The following is a 23,799-nucleotide window of genomic DNA, read 5'->3' on the forward strand; positions in this document are numbered from 1 at the left end:
AAATTTAATACTTTCAAACCTTATTCCTCAGTATTATGGAATCAATGATTGCTTGAAATGTCAGTAATGCGCGGTTGTAGAACTTTGTTCAGCGTCTCTCTTTGATATCATAAGACGAGCAGAGAACAATATGCAGTACTTGCCAAATAGATAATTCCAAAAAAACTGAAAATAAGGATTTCTTTCAAAAATTTTACACAGTAAAACAGCTTTCTTTGAAGTAGTAATCATCAATATTTAATATTGCTTCAACCAAGTCACATTCGATACGCAACAAAGGAATTGCTTCCCATAATAGTAATAATAATAATTAATAAGATAAAAGAAAATATAACAAACAAAAAGACGATCAAAACGAATGATTGAAATCCACAAAACTTTTTGCTGTAGAACAACAAACATAAAAAACGCAAAACATCATTTCATAACAACTCACTGTCTGTCCTTCCAAAGGGTACCTTATCTATCAACATCTAATTTTAATTGTTTTATTGATGAACAGAAACCAATCATTCTCAACAGAGTATTCAGCGCACAACGAAAATAACAATGACTGTTTGGAGTTAAAATTTTACTTCTTAACGAAAGCTGATTAAATATCCATTATTTTCCCATTTTACTGACTACACACATGCCGTAGAGCACAACACTTAAAAGCTAGCTTCGATGCCGACGTAATCCACGTTAGATGTTAGGTATCTTTGCGTGGACCAAAATAATCTGCAATTTGGAATGTCTCTTCTTCATGATCTATTGATAGTTTTCTCTAGATGCTCCGATTAGATGGTGAATCAATTTATCTAATTGCTTATCTTATCGCTTTAATAAAGCTAGTATTCTCTTAACAATTTACAAAACATAGATCAACAGCATTGATCTAGCTTGGTCCGCAGCGAACTGTAGGAACAACCTACACACGGACGATGAATTATATATATTTTTTTTATTATATAATGTATTTATATTAAATATTTTTTCCTAAGCCAAACAACATATGTAGCTTTCTAAATGATTTGTAGCACATGATGTTGAACGAACTTTTGAATTGTGTTCGCATTTTAGAAGTAGCGTGCGATTCTACCAAAATGTGCCTTACCTAGCTATGATACAAAATAAAGGAACAAGGATCATTAGCCTGTACGGGCTCTGCAGATTTGTTTCCAGCAATGGTAGCAGAAAGCAGAGCTGCCCGAGTCGCACGGGTGCAAATCCGATTATTGCTCCGGTTTTCTGCCGTACGTCGTACAAAGATCGGGAACGAACTTTGCTCATGCATGCAATAGTTAATTACGGCTTCAAATCAATCAAAGGGGAACAGATCTCATTCAATATCAGGAGCACTATCAGTTGCTGTTGTCCTACAGTGATGGCTTACCTACTCGAAGGCAACGATAGGTTGAACAATTTTCCTGTAAGTAGTTTGATGAAACAAGTCTATTACTATTTTGTACACTGTACAATTTAGATTCGATGGTATGCATTTCTGCGTATACTGGACTAGTTTGAGCGATGATGACCATTTTCTATGACGGGAAACAAAAGATAGCACAAACAAGGGTTATCATCAGTCACTTACCCAGCGTAGCGGAACCCCAACTTCGCATTGGGGTCGTTATCGCCGATGGGGCTAACTTCTACATAATCGTACACATTTTCTTGAGGTCACTTTCACTCTCTTCAAATTCAGCCAGATGCTCTGCTGAAATGTGTCTCCCGTCTGCATTAGGCAAATACGGTTCATAATCAAGATCGCGTCGCTCATAAAACAAGAGATAAGCGGTGCTTGGGTCGATCTTTGGCCGCACAGGAATCTCACGACAAGAACTGTCGTTGTAGCAATACCACGATCCGTTCGGATTGGCAGCGTATGAAATGTAGTGACCACCGTTCAGCATACCCGAGTGGCACTGTAAATGAAAAGTGTGTAGTTACGTAAAATGCTAGAAATGCTATCGGAAAATTTGCTACTTACTACGGTGGCGTATAGTTGGTATTTTAGATCGAACGGATCCGTATCCGGTTTAAGGTGATGATTATGGAAATCCTTGAACTGTCCATCGACAATTGGCGTTTTCGTCAAACTAGACGACACGAGTCGCTTTCGTTGACCTTTTGACATGGCACTGATTCGATGTTTCGATTTACTCGGACTTTCTTCCGATTCACTACCTTCCTGTCGAACAGCAACCACCGGATGCGTCCCAACGATGGCCGGAGTAATATTACAATTACCCTCACTCACTCTACAGGTATCAATAACACTTTCTGATTCCTTGTCCTTGGCACCATCAGTGTCACTCTTTTCGATATCAACAGATCTAACCCGTTCAATAGTGCCCGTTATCGACGACAGAGAAACCTCATCACCCACTTCGTCAATCATGGACATTTCTCGATCGAACTCCACAATCTCATCGTGACAATCGTGATTGCGACCATCGTAGCCATAATGACCACTTCCTATTCCCTCCAGCAACTCCTTGTGACGGAGAATAGTTTCCTGCGGGACCGATGCAAGGTATGGCGTCGGATCAAAGTCTTCGTATGGGAAGTTGACTACCTTCTGTGATTTGACCCATTTATTGTTCACGTAGTTGAAACGTTTCAGGTGTACAATCTGAAATTTGAAGTGAGATAATAATTTAGTTATGGTAATTATTACGGTCAATGAACCTATTTAGAATACAAAGGTGGTGGTCAAAATCGGAAAGTTTGTATTACATTATCTCAAAGATCAAATAAAGCAATAAGGGGGGAGGTTGCTTTGTTGTGCTTTTGTGCACCTCTTCTGCTCCATTTTGGTCCATGAAATGGTTTGACCTTTGAGCTTTGATTTAACTCTCGACTCTTCTCTTGATTTTTGTCTCCATCTATAACGTCGCCATTTATCTTTCGTTTCAGTGAGTAGTTTAGATGTTCGTTCCATGAGCAATTTGGCTCCTGTTCCCGTGAGTCATTCAGCTCCCAGCCTTATCGCAATCTACTCGGATAGTCCCCAGCGGTGAACTCACCCTACTCCGACTGAGAGTTTCTCGACGGGGAAATTTCTCCCGACACTGATACCAGCTTCCTTGAGCCATTTAGCTCCCAGCTTTATCAAGTTCTACTCAGATAATATCCGACGGGTGAACTACTCTATTTCGACAAAGGGTTCCTTGTCAGCGGAATTTCTCTCAGTAGCGATGTCTGTTTCTTCAGTCAATTAGATCCCATTTTTGTCACGACATAGTCGAATAGTCCACGGCGGTGAATCTACTCTACTGTGAATTTTCCGGCGGGTTATTTCTCCTGATACTAATGTTCGTTTCCGTGAGCCATTTAACACCTGCTTCGTCCCGATCTAGTCCCCGGCGGTGGACCTAGCCTACTCAACGGGCCAGTCAATAGGTGCTGAGGTCTGTCCAGCAATTCCGGGTGGAGCGGAACTTCTGGTTCAATGTCGATCCAACGACCTACCAGATTCTATTCGACACAATCTACTCACTCTAATCCTCGACGGTGAATTTAGCTTACTCACGAGCTACCAGCGTAGGGTGTCGAGATCGGTCCGACGATTCCGGTGAAGCCTGACTTCCGACTCACTAGCGCCCCGACGACCTGAATCCGGTGCTACGTCGTGTACTACTCAACTCGTCTTCGGCAGTGGACCTATTCTACACCGACGAAGAGTTCTCCGGCAGCGGAATTTCTCCCGGAACACAATTTGTGGTTTCACAACGGCTTTCTAGCCGATGGCGCTACTTTGTTGGTCCCTTCGCTGCTGTCTCTGCAGCTCGAAGAATATACTCGTAACCACTCTGTTGACAGCATCTCAGATATGCTCGTCGTGGAACATCTCTTCGACGATATTGTCCACTTTTACACCAGGCATACCACTTTGAACTTATTCCAACCTAGGGCATTCGAAGACCACGTGTTCCAGTGTCTCTTGTACGTTCATGCAGTCTGGGCAAAAGGGTGACGAAGCATGTTCAATCCGATGCAGGTACTTCTGGAAGCATCCGTACACGGACAAAAACTGCGTCAAATAGAAGTTCACCTAATCGTGCTTCCTTTGCACTCACACCGACCGATTTGGGATAAAACGGTGGGTCCATCTTCCTGTCTCCGCCTTGTCCAACTCTTGCTGCCGCTTCGCCAGCGAGTCCGCTCTGACCTGATCTCCTTGCATTTCGCGTATTCCTCTGCTGGTAGCATTCCACATCCTCAGCCAGAGTGATGCAGATAAGAATCATCCCGGCAATGACGCATACTGCCTCCGACGATATCGTTCTGTACGCGCTCACGACACGAACAGCCATTAAGTGAAACGTGCTTGTCAACATCGTCCGGTTTCGCTTTAAGTTCAGTGCAGCGGCCATACCTCAGTGTTGAAGATGAGACACCCGCCAGGAGACGGCTCGGGCTGCATCTTGCCCCTCCGAGTCGTCCTTCTCATATACATAGTCAGCATGGCTGTTGTAATTCAACCGATCGTCGACTATCACACCCAGGTGCCTCAGCGCACCAATTGATGGAATGTTAGTGTGAGCCTATGCTGATCACGACACGCTAGTCAGCTGCAACTTGACATCAGCCATCTAGGTTCCAACGATGCCTATTGTCTCTGCCGTCAACATCTCCACCTCTACAAGAGTCTCGCAGGTTATCGTAAAGACAACGTCATTTGCAAAGCCGACGATCTCAACTCCTCTAGGCATTTTCACTGTTAACAATGTACAACGGAGACATTATATTCCAGAGCATTGGGCCGAGTATGGAGCCCTGAGGTACTCCTGCCGTGACCCTAATCAACTTCTGCTCCAATGTTAATTTCGTAGACCAGTACTTGGTCCTGGAAGTAACTTTTCAGAATTTTCCACGAAAAGTACGGAACCCGCATTCTGTGCAGCGCTACGGCGATAGCTAACCAGCTGGCGCTGTTGAACGTACTCTTCACGTCGATCCACGTAACCACGATGCAGCAGCGATTACCGCATTCTACTTCAATGCTTTCTCCGCGCTCGCGATGACTGCGGATGGCGTGCACCGTCCAGATCCCTTTCCGGAATCCGAACTGTCTCTGCGATAGTCCGTTCTCACTTTCAGCGTAGTTCGGCCTGTTGGGGATGATCTTTTCAGAAGTTTACCATGAGTCTACAGGAAGCATATAGGCCGACACGATGCTAAATCCCCTGGCTTTGGCAGCAACACCAGTTTCTGGATCTTCCATCTGTCCGGGAAGTAGCCTTTGTCTTGACATTTCTGTAGAACTATCCTGAACATGTTTGGAAACGCCAGGATCACGGTCGTCATTGCCACATTGAGGATACCGTCCGGACCGGGAACTTTCTCCGCTTTCAGCCCTTTCACCACTATAAGGAGCTCGTCGTGAGAGACTTGATTGTCACCAGCATTTCCACCGTCTGCATCAACGTACGGTGTAGGCGGCCATGCGGTTAGGTCGTGCTTTGGGATACGACCCTCTACGATAATTTTCAATTTATCAGCGCACATTTCAGCTGGCGTCGTTGGACTCTTGATCTTGGCCATCAAGACACGGTAAACGTTGCCCCAGGGGTTAGTGTCTACTTCTCTGCACAGCTCCTTGTAGTAGGTGGACTTTCAGGCAGGTAGCACGGAGGAAGCTGAACCTTCCGTAACACCAATATGCCGGCAGTTCCTCGGCTCCATTTTCCTCAACATTGTTACGTCACACGCCCTCTCTAACGTTTCCGATAGATCATTGACATTCGAAATTGGAGCGAGGCTGCACAAAAGATCCTTATCGAAGTCCTTGATTTTTTCACTTCCGCTGTGTGACTGTGTACTGCTCATTCATGTTCATACAGGTTCATACCAAGTAGATGTTGTTGTACTACTCCTCCCATCCGTTCCGAATAGTTAGATGGCTCGGAGTATTGTAAATCTTCAGTTCACACTTACGGGATAAACCTCACCGCAATTCATGATTAATTCCGATATGATCGCGTTGTAGCCCTTAAGCATTCGAGCCACCGAATGGACAGTGATTCAAATATTTATTTATTTATTTATTAATATTCAAATATTTGTACTTCACCGATTGACGAGGAAAGGTCGTGCTTTTAACGGAGTCCTGTCCTGGGCACTTAATTAGGATATGCTCAAATGTGTTCCTGGTTCTGCATGAAGCATGATGCACAGAGTAGTGGATCGACGTTAGAAATTGTGTGTTAGGTAACTTGAAAAACCTTCAAAAGCCTGACTTATAATGTTTTCGAGTTGTGCGGGACTCATTTTTATGAACTGGGACCCTTACTTGATCCATTGAATTGCCGTTTAGCTCCCGGTTTTCCTCTTGCAATCCATCATTTCCTGTATATATTGCCCTGTTTTGATCTTCTGCATATAATGAGCTATTTAGCTCTGATCATCTACTCGAATAGTCAAAGGTGTTGAATCCTACTCCGACTGAAAGTTTCCTAGCGGGGGAATTTTTAGCGATACCGTACTTTCTAGAGCCGACAATTGTCGCCATCGATGATTCAAGGTAGAGATGGTCGGGTTTCAATTTTTTCGAACCGGAACCTGACCCGAACCCGAGAGCTTGAAAATTGAAAAACCCAAACCTGAAATTTTGTTAAACCCAAACCCCAAACATTTTAAAATTGAAAAACCTAAACCCGACCCAAGCATGAAAATTTTGTAAAACTCGAACCCTACCCGAACCCGGTAATTTCAAAATTTAAAAAGCCGAACCCAACCCGAACCAGAAAATTTATAATTTGAGAAACCCTATCTGAACCGGACTTGTTGATATGGAGAATGAACCGAAGATCCCGAAGATTTTTAATTTTATGTACCCGAGCTGGATACAAGGCTCATCTAAGAATTTTAGAATCACTCAAACCTTAAGTAGAATAATGCGCGTCCAGTTACATCTGCCTATGACGAAACGAATAACTGACAAGAGTACTTCGCATTTATATTTACTATTATCGAACACCGAATTTGTAATGTTCTGAGAAACTTATAAATCGGTATCTTAATCGGAAAGTAGGATAAATCGGTGGCTAACGCGTGGGGAAACAAAAGGCGTAATATTGACAGTTTCAAACAGTCTTGCCCGTCATACTTAACCAAAGTTCCTATTTTTTTATCAAAAACTATCCCTGCAGTATTCGTATTCGACAGTTTACACGACGTCATCAGCGTTACTGGTTGGTACGACCAAACTTGTGTCGAAGGGTGTCGATCGAGATTCTCTGAATGACCTGCCGCTGGTGCTTTCCACTGGCGATTCAATGACCCACAACCGCTGCTTCGACGCGAATTACTTGATCTACCCCCGACGATGAATTTAGTTTACTTCATGGATTGACCGGTGGGATGTGCTTGTTCGAACTGTCAGCTCTGATCACTAATTCGTTGATCTCTCCATACTTTTCTCTGTAGCTCCACTAGAATCTGCGCGAGAGCTCAACTAACGGTGTTCCGCATCTTTTCGTTTTTTTACATCGCTACTAAGGCTGCCAACAGAGTGGCGGCAGAAAGCTGAGGTGAGAGTCACCATGCAAGAAACCTGTTTATAGCAAATCAAATGAGGCCTGTCAGAGTCAAAGCAGGTAATCCGCGCAGACCGGTTCGGTTTTCTCTCTGGTGGGCTCCAATTGTTTTTCTACATGCAAGTTTCTCATATCCTAAAGCCAGCCCTAGCTTAGTTTCACGCCGCCACCCTGGCAGCGTCCTAAGGAATTCTCTTCTGTTAGAACTGGCAACTTGCTTTGCTCATTATCGCATCTGAAGTAGTCGAAGAGCATGTGTTCATCCATTCCTTTACACTCCAGACAACCGTGACCTAATAGAAACAGCGTTAGCTGAAAGTTTGTCTCCCCGTGCTTGCCGTTCGCCCACAAAAACGCAACTGAAATCTAAGCCCTAGCCGTTTTGGAAGTATGTTAATGAGCAGCCTTTAGATTTCGGTTTAACTTATTGTATGTCATTCAATGGAGTTTTAGGCACCGACACTAAGAAAATCTGCCAATTGTTCTCCGACAAATTTTCAAGCGTCTTATCCGACGAGTACCTTCCACCATAACAAGTTGTTGCTGCCGCCAATCTCACTCCTTCTTTAGGACGGATCATCAACGTAATAATGTTGCCATTCTTGCAGCAATTTCCAAGCATCTAGTTCCTGGACCCAGACGGCGTTCTATCAATTTTTGTCACAAAATGTATCAGCGGGCTTCCCCCTTCGACGAGTCTTTGAGTTATCACTCACTACAGGGAATATTCCCCTTTTGATGGAAAGCAGCTCACATGTTTTCAGTCCATAAAAAGAGAATCTTGTGTTTGAGTGTCGTAATAAAACTATTTGAGCAGATTGTTTTAGACCCTATTTTCGCTCAGTACAAACATTACATTCCAGACGAACAACGGCCTAAACAACTCGTTTTATGCCTAAACGATGAACAACGACCATCCTGCTCTCGTTTGACTTTGTACTCGATGAATTCGCTGACGGATTACAAACTGATGCTATTAACATGAATCTATCTGCGGCTTTCGACAAAATGAACCATAGTATCGCAATAGCGAAGCTAATCAAACTCGTTCTGTTGTCTGGAGTCCGTATTACCAAAGCTGGTTTAACAGAGACGAGGCTGTGCAACGCCGGTTCATACACTTTGCACTTCGACATCTCCCATAGCAAAATAGATATCAGCTGTTGAGTTACGAAAACCATTGTCAGTTAATAAAGCTCGCCACTCTCAGCATCTGGAGGGACTGCTCTCGAGCCCTGGATCTTCAGGCCCGTATTCGAGCTCTTCGTAATAACTCTCACTTGCGACTACCTTTTCGGAGAACCAACTATTGTCGTCAGAGCACTGTTATCGGAGTTCAGCGAATTTTTAAGTGTGGCGACTGTTTTCGACATCCATTTGACGAGAAATTCGATATAACTAAATATGCAAGTAGTTCAATCACCATTTTGGGGATTCTATCCAGACCGGGAGCTTTCTTCATTTTTCAACCCTTGGTCACTTTCGGAAGTTCAAACATTGAATACCCGCATATCTTCGGTTCTGCTTCTACATCGTTGTGCGAAGTCGGCGACCACTTTGTTGGATTACGCTTCGTATCATTATTCTCAACGATTTCATTCAGTTTATCCGGGCATATTTCAACTTCGGTGGTCGAGTTGTCAGATAGTCTGTTTTCATGTTTGGAGCGCACACACATCCACTAAACTTCCGAATCACCAAACCAATGACAATGAACCATGCCAGTAAAAGCTATATTCTCCAGCGTTTCGAAAGTGTCGTACGATCGTCTAGATGAATCGAATCGTTCAATTGCCAAAACACAAAAATCGTCGATTCCAGAATAAAAACATATCCAAGAAGTTACAATTTTTGCATTCCGTACCCCCTTACGATTTTAGGTCGGTTCAAGTATGCCTCGAAATACCCCTCGCAACTGTTTTGTGACCGGCGAAGAAATGATTTCCGAAAGTCCCATCAATCATCTCGTACAATCTGAAGCTGCAAAAATATATTATTATTGTGATATAGATATTCTCTCTAATGAATCAAGGCTGACGATCATTTCTCGATTGAAATGCTAATATTCTTTGATTGACTTTTCAGCGGATTGTCCTTACTGCCCAAATTAAAGTACAGTACAGTACAGAATCACTATCGTCCATTCACCCATCGAATCTCAGAGTTCAAGTAATAACTTTTCAAACGCAACTAGGTTCGAAGGGATTCGACAAACTAGGTATATCCGGAAATATAGAACAGTAAAGCTGAAATATTACATTAAAATATTCTGTTGAAGTATGTTTCCTGTGGCTATAGATATCAGAACATCAGTTTATATTATTCAAAACAGATCAGATCGCCCGTGTTGAGAGCAATTCGCATTTTCGGGCATATAACCCAAGCAGCAGTCGGGTTATCCCGTTTCGGAAGAACATCACCGAGGTTTATTAAAAAGATACTCACCAGTATCGGTGGCAGTTTCCAGATCTGCAGTTTCTTGGTGGCTGGCTTTTTCTGCTTGCAGTGAGAACAGTGGTACCACTGTTCCAGCTTTTCCTCTGAGGTGAACGCCCGCAAGCAGTGATCCAAATCGACTGGCTCAGTTTGCTGCTTCCTGCAGATTGACACAGATTCATGCTCGGTCCACAACTGTGCAGTACAACAATGGTTAGATATCATTAAAACTACACTGTAAATTGAGCACATGAAAGACTTACCCGTTCCCGTGTGCTCTGATAGCGCAAATGAAGCGCGGTCGGGTCCCAATCGATGGCAATTTGAATATGACTGGTGTTGATACATCGCAACGATGGTGTCGGGGAAGATTGATTGCCATCCAGGGAAGACCCACTCGAGCTAGCGTACGTTTTCCGTCGAAATGTTGGCGTGTGTTCCCTTGACGAAAGATTTGGCGTAGAGCTGTTACCTACAAGTCAACGACAAAATTATTTTTATAGTTTCAAAGCATCGCTCATGAGTGCTTACTGGATGATGTGGCCGAATATATTAGGCCTTGTAGCAGAGGTTCATCATTGCAGGGTATTTCACACCCTCGACAAAAACGAGACCATTGGCATAGCGCACATATTCGTCCGCCACTGGCAACGGCCCGTAGGGTAAACGGGAAATCATAACCTAAGCTATCATCACTGTAAATAAAATGCATTAGTTTATAGGTTCACCAAGTTTAGGCAGATTTAACCTACCAGTCTGTAGCATGATTTGACTGATCGGGTGGCGTCGGCGGAAGTGGACTCAATAGCCGTGCAACTTGTAACCAAACCGAGCAGTACAGCTCTTTGTTAGTTACTCCATCGTAACACGGGATCAGCAGCGGTACACCGAAAAGACCCGGTCGCGACTTATGATGTGATAGGAAATAGGTGTCCTGTCGGCTTAGCTTACGATGTACCGCTATCAAATAGTTGTTCTTTGGCTGATTATTGTACATTCCTCCGCTGTTCGCACTCAACGGTCGTCTAATTGCACTTAGATTGAAGGAGTCACCTTGGTGGTGCTGTTGTTGTTGTTGGAGATGATGATTATGTTGATGTATCGTATTGCTATCGACGTACGGAAACGGATCACTCACATCGGTGGCGTGGCCATTATAGATAATATCACAATCATTGCAGGGAGTTTTTTGCTCATCTTGGTCGCCCGTCATGCCACTGCCCGTAGATGCATTCCAGCCATTGTCGACATTGTTTAACAAATTTGTCGTCGATATAGTTTTGTGAGATTGATCTTTATACTGTGAGCTCGTTGCATACGCGGTGCTAGCAAACTGGGGTATTTCATTGAATGTAAAGGTACTATCAGGACTGGCACTGATTTCGGGAATGTGCTGAAATATTTCAAGATACTTTTATAAAGAACGGTTTACTAGAAAGCTGATCAGTTCCGTTACTAGTTAATTTTGGTGTGCCCCCTGGGAAGTTATGGGAATTCATATTTGTATGACACTATTGCAACTTTTAGCTAAGAAAATGTAAGCGATACTTGTAGAACTACCAATTAAGTTAAAGTGTTAATAAATTTTTCGCCATCCTCATATGGTTTTGGTATATGTACTTCTCAATAATCTGTTAAGTTTCAAATTTACTCGTGCGTATCTGAAATGGTTATACTAAAATCTATAATTAATTGTATCTCTAGATCTTATATGTTTATCATACAAAAAAGACTCAATTGTTTGAACTTTGATTTAAATCCAAATGAGTGTTTAGGCATCCGGGGAGTTAATATAGCTAACGGTACAGTAGCTATAACGCTTGTCTTAGCCAACCCAGTAATTTATGTTAAGAATGGATAAACAGCGACTGATATGGAACGGGCGACAGATTGAAGAAATTATTTCGTGGGGGGATGGGCTCGTTGTGCCAATGAGCCATTCAGCTCTCCACTCTTGCTTTTCGTCTCCATCTATCACGTCGCCATTTAGTTTTCGTCTTAGTGAACCTAGTCGCCAGCGGTGAACTCACCCTACTCCGACTGAGAGTTTCTCGATGTAGCAGTGTCTCCCGACACCGATACCCGCTTTCTTGAGCCATTTAGCTCCCAGCTTTATCGAGATTTACTCAGATATTATTCTGCGGTGGAACTACCCTACTCCGACTGAGAGTTGCCCGGCTGCGGCACCGATGTCTGTTTCGAGAGCAAATTAGAATCTACCCTACTGCGAATCCCTCAACGACGGACTTATCCCGATACCGATGCTTGTTTCCGTAACTTTCGTCCCGATCTCGATCTCGTCCTCGGCGAGGGACCTAGCACATCCACGAGCCAATCAGTAGGTGTCGAGGTCTCTCTAGTGATTCCGGGTGGAGCGTTCACTGGCGCCCCAACTAGACCAGCGCCAGTTCACTGGCGCTCCAACTAGACCAGCTGTTGGCTGTTCAACGCGATCTACTTGAACTAATCCCCGGCGGCGGATCTTGCCTACTCACGAGCCACCCGGTAGTGTGTCGAGATCGGTCCGACGATTTCAGTGGAGCCTGGCTTCCGGTTCGCTGACGCCCCGATGATCCGAACCCGGTGGATCTAGTGTACTCCGGCTTAGGATTCCCCTGCGGCGGAATGTTTCCCGAACCCGATTTTTTGTTCCATGGTGTAGTAGTAGTTTCTAGTAGGCGGTGCTGCTTTGTTGGTCCCTTCGCCGCTTTCTCGGAAGCTCGGAGAGTATATTGATCATTACTCTATTGACCGCATCTTCGATACGCTCATCGTAGCACATCTCTTGGAAGATATTGTCGACTGTCACGCCGGACATACCCGTTCGAATTTCTTCGAACCTAGGGCAGTCAAAGACCGCGTGTACCAGCATCTCTTGCACGTTCACACGCTGCGGGCAAAGAGGTGACGAAGCATGTTCAAACCGAAGCGGGTACTTCATGTGTGCCCGGACAAAAATTGTGTCAAATGGAGGTTCAGCTCTCCATGCTTGCTATGCACCCGTGACACATTTGGGATGCATCGGTGGGTCCACCTTCCTTTCTCCGCGGTGCAGCGCTCTTACTACCACTTAGCTAACGAGTCCCTTCTGAACTGCCTTCTTGCATTTCGTATATTCCTCCGCTGGTAGCATTCCACGTCCTCAACTAGAGTGGTGCTAACGGGAATCATTCCAGCAATGACACATACCGCCTCCGACGATATCATTCTGTATGCGCTCGCGTCACGAACAACCATTAGGCGAAACGTGCTTGTCAATTTCGTCCGGTTCCGCGTTGAGTTCAGCGCAGCAGCCCAGGCCGGTACGCCGTACCTCAGTATTGAGGATGAGACACTCGCCAGGAGCCGTCTCGTGGAGCATCTTGCTCCTCCGATGTTCGACATGATCCTTGCCAATACCTTAGTTGTCCTTACAGCCTTCTCATATACATTGTCGACGTGGTTGTTGTAATTTAACCGATAGTCTACCATCACACCCAGGTGCTTCAGTGCAGGATCGATTGAATTGAGTGTCCGCCGATGCTGATTACGCTTCCTCAAGAGTCTCGCCGGTTATCTTCAGGACAATGTCATCTACGAAGCAGACGATCTCGACTCCCACACTATGTACACTGTGTACATTGGTTGAACATTATGTTCTAGGCCGAGTATGGAGCCCCGTCACCATAATCCACCTCTGCCCCATGTTCGAATCGTAGACCAGAACTCGGTTCTGAAAATAACTTTTCAAAAACTTGCACAGGTAGTCCGGGATCCGCATTCTGTGCATCGCTACGACGATAACCACCCAGCTGAAGCTGTTGACCGTGTTCTTTACGTCAACCGTTACCACGACGCAGTAGCGATTGCCCCTTCTCCTTTGCTTTGAAACGTCCACCGTCAAGACACGTTTCCGAAATCCGAGCTACCTCTGCGATAATCCATTATCACTTCCAGCGTAGTTCGTCAGCATGTTGAGAATGACCCTTTCCAGAATTTTACCAAGAGTCTATAGGCCGATACGATGCTGGATCTCCTAGTGGCTTCCCTGGTTGTGGCAACATTACCAACTTCTGGATCTTCCATCTATCCGGGAAGTAACCTTCGTCCAGGCATTTCTGTAGAAGTATCCTGAACATCGATCGCGGTCTTCAGTTACACGTTGGGGATACCGTCCGGATCGGGAACTTTCTTCGCTTTCAGCCCTTTTGCCACTATAAGAAGCTCGTCATTGGAGACTCGATTATCACCGGCATTTCCAACGTCTGCATCAACGTACGATGTAGGTGGCCGTGCGGTTTGGTAGAGCTTCGGGAAAAGACCACGATAATCTTCAGTTTGTCAGTGTACATTTTAGCTGGCGTCGTTGAACCCTTGATCTTGGCCATTACAACACGGTAAGCGTTGTCCCAGGTGTTAGCGTCTACTTCTCTGCACAGCTCATTATAGCAGGTGGCCTAAGTACTATCTCGCATTAAAAAACGGCCCTAGCCGCGCGGAATGTCACCTTACGTTCGTCTCTGACTACCTTATATCCTGCTCTCTGAACGCGTCTTCTGGGTTTTGGGTAGGCAGCACAGAGGATGCTGAGCCTTTCGTTCCAACAATACGCCGGACGCCGGCAGTTCCTCGGTGATGTTACGTCACATGCCCTCGCTAATGTTTCCGACAGCTCATAGGTATTCGAAATTGTCCTTTATTTTCCACTTGCGTTCGCCAGTCCGCAATCTCCGCGTTACAATGCAATTCCTCCGACCAATGGTGTAGTGGATCGACTGGTGGTCGCTATTTGTGTACTGCTCATTAACTCGCCAATTCATCTTATCCATCAGCGACGGACTACAGAATGTTACGTCGTTGGTGGATTCTCGACCTTCTTTACGGAATGTGCTAGCAGAACATTTATTGCACCGCTTTACATCCAGCTTCGCAAGGGCCTCCAACAAGCTGAAAGTTCCTGTGTTGGTCAGCCTGGTACCCCACTCCACGGTTTAAGCGTTAAAATCTTCTCCTATAATAAGCGGCGTTCGTCCAACTAACGAGTCAGTTGGTGCGTCCAGCATCCAATTCTGCTGCCTGTTGTTCACCATGAGGGAGCACAACAGCTACATACGTATACTCCGTTGATTCTGGCGATCACGAAGCCTTGGTTTGTGCTATCCACCACCTCTTGGACATAAAAACCGCCCATCACTTGGACTGCCGCCATCCCTGTACGGTCCTCCATCCAGTAACCGTTATCAGGAGGAACACGAAACGGTTCTGCAATAATTGCACTTTGTTTCTGCTGTTGATTGCCAGAAAAATTGCTGTGCAATGTCTCAATGATTGAATTAGGCTGGATCTATCTCCATCATCATTGGCCTGCCTTCGCCTTTTTGTACTCTGGACAAAAGAAGCCTGTCGTTATGTGGTCCTTTCCCTCATACTTTGTGCAGAGCCTGCACGTCGATTGCTTTGTGCAGTGTCTAGCAATGTGCCCCTTTTTCCCACATTTTCGGCGCAGATCAGATATGTCCGGGCTATTACTGTTTCTTGCCTGATAGCCGAAACCCAGGCATTTGAAACACCTCTTTGTTTGTTTAGTTGCTCTAGAGACCAATTGTAATGAGCACATCATCCGACTTTGATATTACGGGTCGACATACGCTGGTTGGCTGCGACTGGCGATAAGCGTATCGCCGCTGCCTGTGTGCCACTATACGCCTTCCTTAACCTGATTGATATCTGCTCTCTCTCCAGGTTACATTGCTCTATTGACGCGCACCTCACTTCGTCTTCCGTTGTGATCTTGTTAAAATTCCTGTACTCGACCACTGCTACCTGAACTAAAGCTCTCACGTCCTGATAGGTCGAGCTCTTGATCAATCTCTCTTCAGCTCGCACAGCATCTGACACCTCTAAGTGCGGCTGCTTCTTACTACGTTCTCCCCCAGTTTCTGCAGCTTGGGATCGGCGTTTTCAGCTCTCTCCAGTGACGGCATCTGTTCGCATTCAGCGGATTTGATGCTAATCACTAGATTCTACTTGTAAGTAGCGGTTTTGCCCACTACTCGGGTTCTTATTTGCCCGACTGACCCTTTGTCAGGGCGGCCTAGGTGCCTCTACAAGAATTTCGGACTTTCGTACATAAACAAAGAAATGGGTAAACAGGCAAAATAAATTAATAAATTTACCGATTTTTATTCTCCTCTGTTCTGCACACTTCGCTAATGCTGCTGCGGGAATGGGTTGCAGTTTCTTATCGCTTTCGACCGGCCGGGATTCCCAACGGCCGCGTTCTCCCTGCTGCGAATGCTGGTTATAGTTGGCTGCTATCGCAGCGGTCCTTGACGTTTAGCTAGGGAGGTGAGCTTGGCTCCTTTGTTGGAACCTCCCTTGCAAGGTTGGCATACTATCGCCGAATCGACTTGCTCGCCGCAATCGTTCCCGGAAATCACCGCAGTGCACTTCCCAGGGGGAACTTTTGTTCACCGTACTTCGTTCTCGTTGGCGATTAACTGTGGAGGAGAGCTAGGCTCGTTCGACTGATCCCTCTATGGCGAGTCAACACCACACACTTCACTTGTGCCCGAACCACGGGCCGGCACTATTTGACGGTTTTATATCGCCGTCGCACGCGCGCACTGAATACTTCCTTCTAGTGGCGAGAAACTGTCCCGAAAAAAGACAAAACTTATCTGGACGTCTGTTTAATGCCGTGGTCCGTCATTTTCTATCAAACCGAAATCGAAGACACGATATATACTTTACCCCCATTCACTCTTCCACGCACACATATCTGATACGAATCGGGATACACCTACGGTGCATCAACTTTGGTCCCGAACGCTCAGTTAAAAAGCAGCCCAGTTAAAGAGCGCCCAGTTACCGAACGATTGCTGTACATATTTTCCGTTCACAGTGCACTCTACAGCAACTTCATTTCCAGCTCCACAGGGATTGACGAATATCAGTTGAGCTTTCAAAATAACTTAGTGTCGTTTCTATTTTGATTGCCTCAGAGTATATTATTGTGCACAACAACAAAAATATTGATAACAAATGAGAATACGTTGCAATTCGAACTCGCGTTTTTCAGACCACATGTTTCTGATGATACCATCTGAACTATTTGTCGGCTTAACACAAATTGTATAACTAGTGACCTCAACAAATACGCCAAGGTTCGTTTGATTGAAGGTTCGCTACCGCATCGGCCAATGGAACCCTGCTGCAGCACTAAGAAGGACGGGCAGCAAGCTAAAGTGGAAGACGAAAGCCTTTAACGAAAACCTCTTTGTTGAGTTACTTCGGCGAACAACGGAATCAAGTACGTTGATACGGCTGACGGCTAACAAGAAGGATTGTGACGGCTTGTGACGTTACAATGTCACTAAAACTAGGGCCATGTAGTAGACGGCATGCAGCTTACTGGTTAAATGAGTAACTCAGTTCGCTATACGCTGCTTGTCTTAGATCCAGAAGGCGGGCTCAGAGCGCAAGATCGGAGAGTGAGACAGGAGCGCAAGCGACGTATCTAGAAGCTAGGGACTCTTTAAAACAGGAGATCAAGCTTAGCAAGCCAATTGCCATAAGTAGCTGTGCTGAGAAATAAACGCCAGTCCCTGGGGGACGCGTACTGAGTCGTCATGACGAAGACGAGGGTCCGTCGACACCAGCTGAAATATGCCCGGGTAAGCTAAAGATAATCGTTGAGGGTCTCTTCCCGAATCACGATTCAACTACCTGGTCACCAACACCGTACGCGAAGAAGAAGGAGGTAACACAGTCGAGTGGCAAGTGACTAACGACGAGCTCAAAGACGCGTCGATGTGACTAAAATCAAAGAAAACCCCCGGTCCGGATGGAATACCAACCGTGGCGCTGAAAGCTGCGATCCTGGCATATCCATGTTGCTACTGCTGAAGTCTTTAGACGATAGTAATCCCCGAAATGAGGAAGGTGCAGAAACTGATGTTGCTGCCAAAGTCAGGGAAGTCACCGGGCCATCCAGCCTCGAATAGACCAATGCCGCAGCGTGGCATAAAAGAATGAGCCAGATCCTGAAGAGCTACTCCCAGAGTAGAGCACTGCTGTACCAGACGAACAAAAGGGCAGAAGGCAATACGAGTCGCAGCGGGTGTTACTCAGGGCTCCATTCTCTGTCAAACACTTTGGAATGGGATGTAAGATGCACTGATAATATAAATTCGTGAATATAATAAGTCATGCAATGCACGAATTCATTCGTCGTTTTCTGCAACGAAGTAGGGTTACTGTGCCCTAATGCATCTTAGCACCTCTATTCATCCTACCCATTTGAACACATTAGTTGGAGCAGTATCTGCTCTCTCTATTCAACGCATTGGCTCAAATGGTAGGACGAATAAGGGTGCGTTGTACCCGACTTTTCGCTTCGCTCAAACGGGAGTATTTTACATTTTCCAGGCGAGATTTTTTATTGTACTGCTTATTAGGAACGAAGCAAAGATGTTGATACCGATTTAAGAGCATTCCAATCACTGAAAGCCGAGTTATCCGCGAAAGAGTGTGACATCCCGACTAATGAGATGAATAAGGGCTCGTCTACCCTATTTTCGTGCATTGTAAATAGTAAGTTTCGTTCATTTCATTAACAAGAATGGTCGTATGGTGAACGAAAGCTTTCGTAAATTTTACACATTTAATGTACACTGCACGAATGTTATCGTTGATAACGACATTATTTTTCGTGAATGAAATGAAATGTTTTGTTTATTTTAATAAACGTTTGTGTATATTACGAACGATTTCGTTGGTCGCACGAAATTTTTTCGTTTATCTTAGAAAAGTTTTCGTATTTATTGGCCTCTTATTGTTTTCAGTCGATCTTTTAGGATCGATGTTTTTTTTTATTTAAAAAAATCGATGTGTCCAAATCGATTTTGTGATACGAAGAAATGGCCGCTTAATGAACGAAAGTTTCGTTTATTTTAATAAACGTTTATGTATATTACAAACGATTTCTTTGGTCGCATTCGATCTTTTAGGATCGATGTTTGACAACACCGATATCGCTCTGGCAGAGAAAAACTCAAAATTATTCATACAAAATCAACGAGCAGTTCGCGACGGCTCAACTGGTACTGCTCCAGATTCTGAATCAACTGGAAGCGAAAGAGGTTCAGGAAATCTTCCTGCAACCGGTGGACACGGATACGACTACTAAATAGTCAGACAACAGCAATTATCTGACGAATAGCAACAATGGCTCCATATTGCTCTTTTGACGTGGACAGTTTGACGAATGGTGCTCGTAAATATTATAAAGATATATAACAGCGAACGACTCGTTTGCTGAATGAAGCTGTTTCGTAATAAGCTAACGAAAGTCATTTCGTGGTTTTCACGAAAAACTCGTAATAAAAAATAAAAGTGTTTCTATAAAACTACGAACGATTCATCATATGTACGAAAAATTCGTATATTTTATGAAAGTTGTTTGTACGAAATTAATTCCTAGAGATTTACGAATATATTCTATCACTGTTGGGGCTTAACACTGCGGCTGCCCAGGAAAGTGAAAATCGTTGGTTTCGTGGACGATGTGTCAATAACGGTGAGACACTTGAAGAAATGGAGGTGTCGGTGACGGAGACAATAGATGCGATCGAGAGCTGGATGAACGGGTCAAGCTGCAAATAGCTCACCACAAGACGTTGTTGTTGGACAGCAACTGCAAAGGGGTTCAGCGGATACAGATCACCATCGAAGGGCATATGATTGCATCGAAGCGTGCACTGAAGCAATTGGGCGTGATAATCCACGACTGATTGAGCTTAAACAACCACGTTGATTACACATGCGAAATGTCGGGTCTTTATCTAGTGTTTCGTTATCTACTGCTTGGGGTGCGGTGCTGAAAACCAAGTGAAACCGCGGAAAGCTGAACAGGACGCTTCGACTACTGGTCGTACGAGTTGCGATTGCGTACCGGAGGCAGTATGCCCTGATGTCGAGATGATCCCCATCTACATTACCTTGACGGAGGATATCAAGTGTTACAATCAATGAAATGTCAGTAACGTGAGGAAGATGATGAGAATCGATTCGATGATGACGTAGCAGCAGGAATGGGATAATACGGAGAAAGGAAAGTGGACCTACTGGCTCATCCAAACCTGTCGACGTGGGTCAATAGAATGCACGGAGAGATGACCTTCAACCTGATACAGCTTCTACCGAGCCACGGCTGCTTAAGGAGTATCTTCATCGGTGTGGGTACGCAATGTCAACACTGTGCCTGGAGCGTCTTTGAATGTCCGAGGTTTCAAGTATTTGAATGTCCGAGGAGAGTCTTTGAATGTCCGAGGTTTGAAGTGACGTGCAGGGAGCTACTTAAAATGGGAGAACCGGACATCAACCCGGATAATGTAGCCTACAGAATGACAAGCGACGTAGAGACGTGGAACGCAGTAAACAGAGATATTATGTAGATCAGTGATTCTCAACCTGGGGTCCGCGGGCCCCAGGGGGCCGCGAAGTCATTGCTGGGAGTCCGCGAAGAAAAATATGTTTTCCGAGTGCATATTGAAATTTCAAATCTTGTTTCCTAACAAATTGAAAATAACATATTGATAGCATACAAAATTGATGTTTATCTGTGGGGGTCCACGGCAACCCAGTGTGATATCTAAGGGGTCCGTGGTACGAAAAAGGTTGAGAACCGCTGATGTAGATCATGACTGTCTTACAGCGGACATCGAACAACGGTTTCGGGAGAGCAATCACCGCCAGGGAACTCTCCGCAGGTATAAGCTAGATCCACCGCCGAGGACTAGTCGTTTAGACTGCAATAGAGCAGCGAGTATGAGTCGTCGAAACGGCAGCGAACCGGACGTCACGCTCCATGCAGATTCGCCAGACCGACTACGGCACCCCACCGGTTGTTCCTATAGAAAAATAGCGAAAACCAAAGAAGAATCGATATTGGGAAAACTTTTTTCGCCAGGGAACTCTCCGTTAGCGTAAGCTAGATTCACCGCTGGGGACTAGACTGAGTAGACAGCGACGAGACACCGCTAGTCGCGGATCATCGGCGCACCAGTGCATCGGATACCCTGCTTCACCAGAATCGCCGAACTGACCTAGGCACCTAGCTGATTAGCTCGATCTCGGGAGAACTTCTCTCACCGGAGAATTCTCTGTCGGAGTAGGTCAGGTCCATCGTCGGGGACTAGACCGAATTGTTCGCGAACAAGTCGAGGACTGAATGGACCATCAAGGAAGTAGTGCTAAATGGCCCAAGAAGAGAACTAAATGGCTTAAAGGAGTTGCGGTGCCAAATGGCACCGGTTACGGAGTCAAAGGGCTCAAGAAGTTGTGGTATTGAAACCAAATAAGAATCGGTATCGGAAGAACTTCTTTCGTCTGGGACCTCTCCTTTAGCTTACAGTCAGATTCATCGCCGAGAACGAGACCGCTTAGACCGCGACGATACACCACCAGCAAACCGGATGCCCCACTCTACCACCGGACGTCACGCTCCATGCAGATTCGCCAGACCGACTACGGCACCCCACCGGTTGTTCCTATAGAAAAATAGCGAAAACCAAAGAAGAATCGATATTGGGAAAACTTTTTTCGCCAGGGAACTCTCCGTTAGCGTAAGCTAGATTCACCGCTGGGGACTAGACTGAGTAGACAGCGACGAGACACCGCTAGTCGCGGATCATCGGCGCACCAGTGCATCGGATACCCTGCTTCACCAGAATCGCCGAACTGACCTAGGCACCTAGCTGATTAGCTCGATCTCGGGAGAACTTCTCTCACCGGGGAATTCTCTGTCGGAGTAGGTCAGGTCCATCGTCGGGGACTAGACCGAATTGTTCGCGAACAAGTCGAGGACTGAATGGACCATCAAGGAAGTAGTGCTAAATGGCCCAAGAAGAGAACTAAATGGCTTAAAGGAGTTGCGGTGCCAAATGGCACCGGTTACGGAGTCAAAGGGCTCAAGAAGTTGTGGTATTGAAACCAAATAAGAATCGGTATCGGAAGAACTTCTTTCGTCTGGGACCTCTCCTTTAGCTTACAGTCAGATTCATCGCCGAGAACGAGACCGCTTAGACCGCGACGATACACCACCAGCAAACCGGATGCCCCACTCTACCGGAATCGCCGAACTGACCGTAGCACCTGGCTGGTTGGCTCGAACTTCTCTCGCCGAGGAACTTTTCGTCGGAGTAGGCTAGATCTATCGTCGGGGACTAGACCGAGTAGTTTGCGAACCAGTCGGAAGCTCAACGAGGAAGTGGTACTGAATGGCACAAGGGATCTGAAGGGCTCAGTAAATTAGACAGTCTGAAGTTTGCCGCCCAGATTGTCCTCGTAGGGGAAGAGCATTTATTCTATACCAACAGCTACCTTGACTACCCAAACCTGTTCCCTGAGTTGTTGGTTTTTGAACATTTTTTCCTGCTCAGAATGTTTTTGAACATTTTTTCATATATATACAAAAAATTTCAAATCCCCCCCCCCCCCGAAAAATTTTCTTACTACGCCACTGCTTGAAACGAGCACAGAACAAGAGAGAATATTGTTCAATGTTTGTTTAAATAGACTAATTTTCTGGGTTCAGCTAGTTTCGTAGTATACAGAGTCGCTTTAAACATGCTCTGTATAAATCGCTGATATTCCTAGTTGCGCTGTACCTCCAAATGATGTGTGGTATTAGAGAAAGACAGTGATGGGCATTTTAAAAAAATCGAAATCGATTTTGTATCGAACCGCAAAGATCGGATGAAAAACAAACGATTTGTTCGAGGTAAAAGGATCGATATTAAAATAAAAATCGCATTGAAATCACCCATTACTAGAAAAAGCATATTATCGCGCTCAATGCTCAAGTGCATATTAAAAAACTGATTGTTTCAATTCTACAAACAAGTTGATAGCAGATTACGGTGTGTACTGGACATGTAGGGCGATCCTCGGAAAAGCGATCAACTAAAATGATATGACATGGTGTGTCTAAAACCATTATTAACTATAAAAAGTGACCATAAATTTAGCATACGGCATTCGAAAGATACAGTATCCAAGCATCTTTTCAGTGAATTTCAAAATGATCCATCGAGAGAGAAATGGCGATTTGAAGTTTTATGACACGTTTCATAAGGCTACCAGCAAACACCCACGGTTTTGGTCCCATCTTTTAAACCAAAAAATATTTGTCTACTTATTTGGTACTCGGCATTCAAAAGATACAGTAATCAAGTATATCCCCGCTGCAAGTTTGAAAATATTTCATTGACGGAATCGAAAGTTATAACGATTTGAATGCGGTATGCGGTCAAAGATGGGTTTTCTACCAGATTTCAAGCATGAAGCCATGTTTGTCCATTGACTATGTAAGTCGTTTATACGTGTCGCTGTTTTAAAGAAAAACCTTAACCTTTAATTGCACAAATATAATGGCCAAAAGGTGTTAATTATATGCTGCGATGAAAAAATATGAAAATAGGGTTGTCTACCTAACGTTAACTATAACGTGTAAATTAAAAAATTTGAATAAAAGTTGGAATGTTGGAAGGCCATATATCAGTGGTTTGTTGACTGACTCTAATTATTTTTTTATTAGTTAACTGGCAGACGTTTTATCAACAATTTTCCGGCAGAAGAATATAAAATAGAGTTGTCTACCTCAAATAATAGACAATATAAATGATCTCAACTATATGTGTTGGAACAGCTATGGATTTCGGACCTCCGAATAGCACAACTCGTGTTTGCTTTTGAGCAAGAGTTAGCTTTTAAGCTGTAAATATTTTTAATCCATTAGGTGTTAGTTAAACTTATAATAATTCAAAAAATCTTACATTTCTAGTCCAAATTTTCT

General features: G+C 44.7%; 1 protein-coding gene across 4 annotated transcripts in view; it reads right to left on the reverse strand.

The window, feature by feature from the left end:
* Positions 1-210: 210 nt before the first annotated feature.
* Positions 211-23,799, reverse strand: part of LOC131683988 (ubiquitin carboxyl-terminal hydrolase 32) — a 68,436-nt gene continuing 44,847 nt past the window's right edge. For all 4 annotated transcript variants that reach the window (XM_058966429.1, XM_058966430.1, XM_058966427.1 and 1 more), the window contains exons 7-13: positions 10,715-11,355; positions 10,494-10,657; positions 10,226-10,434; positions 9,972-10,157; positions 1,973-2,617; positions 1,577-1,907; positions 211-1,409 (exon numbers count right to left, since the gene is read on the reverse strand). In XM_058966429.1, the coding sequence (XP_058822412.1) occupies positions 1,635-1,907; positions 1,973-2,617; positions 9,972-10,157; positions 10,226-10,434; positions 10,494-10,657; positions 10,715-11,355 (2,118 nt within the window). In that variant the 3' untranslated portion in view covers positions 211-1,409; positions 1,577-1,634. The remainder of the gene's footprint in view (positions 1,410-1,576; positions 1,908-1,972; positions 2,618-9,971; positions 10,158-10,225; positions 10,435-10,493; positions 10,658-10,714; positions 11,356-23,799) is intronic.

Source organism: Topomyia yanbarensis, chromosome 2 (assembly GCF_030247195.1).
Source record: "Topomyia yanbarensis strain Yona2022 chromosome 2, ASM3024719v1, whole genome shotgun sequence".
Classification (NCBI taxonomy): domain Eukaryota; kingdom Metazoa; phylum Arthropoda; class Insecta; order Diptera; family Culicidae; genus Topomyia; species Topomyia yanbarensis.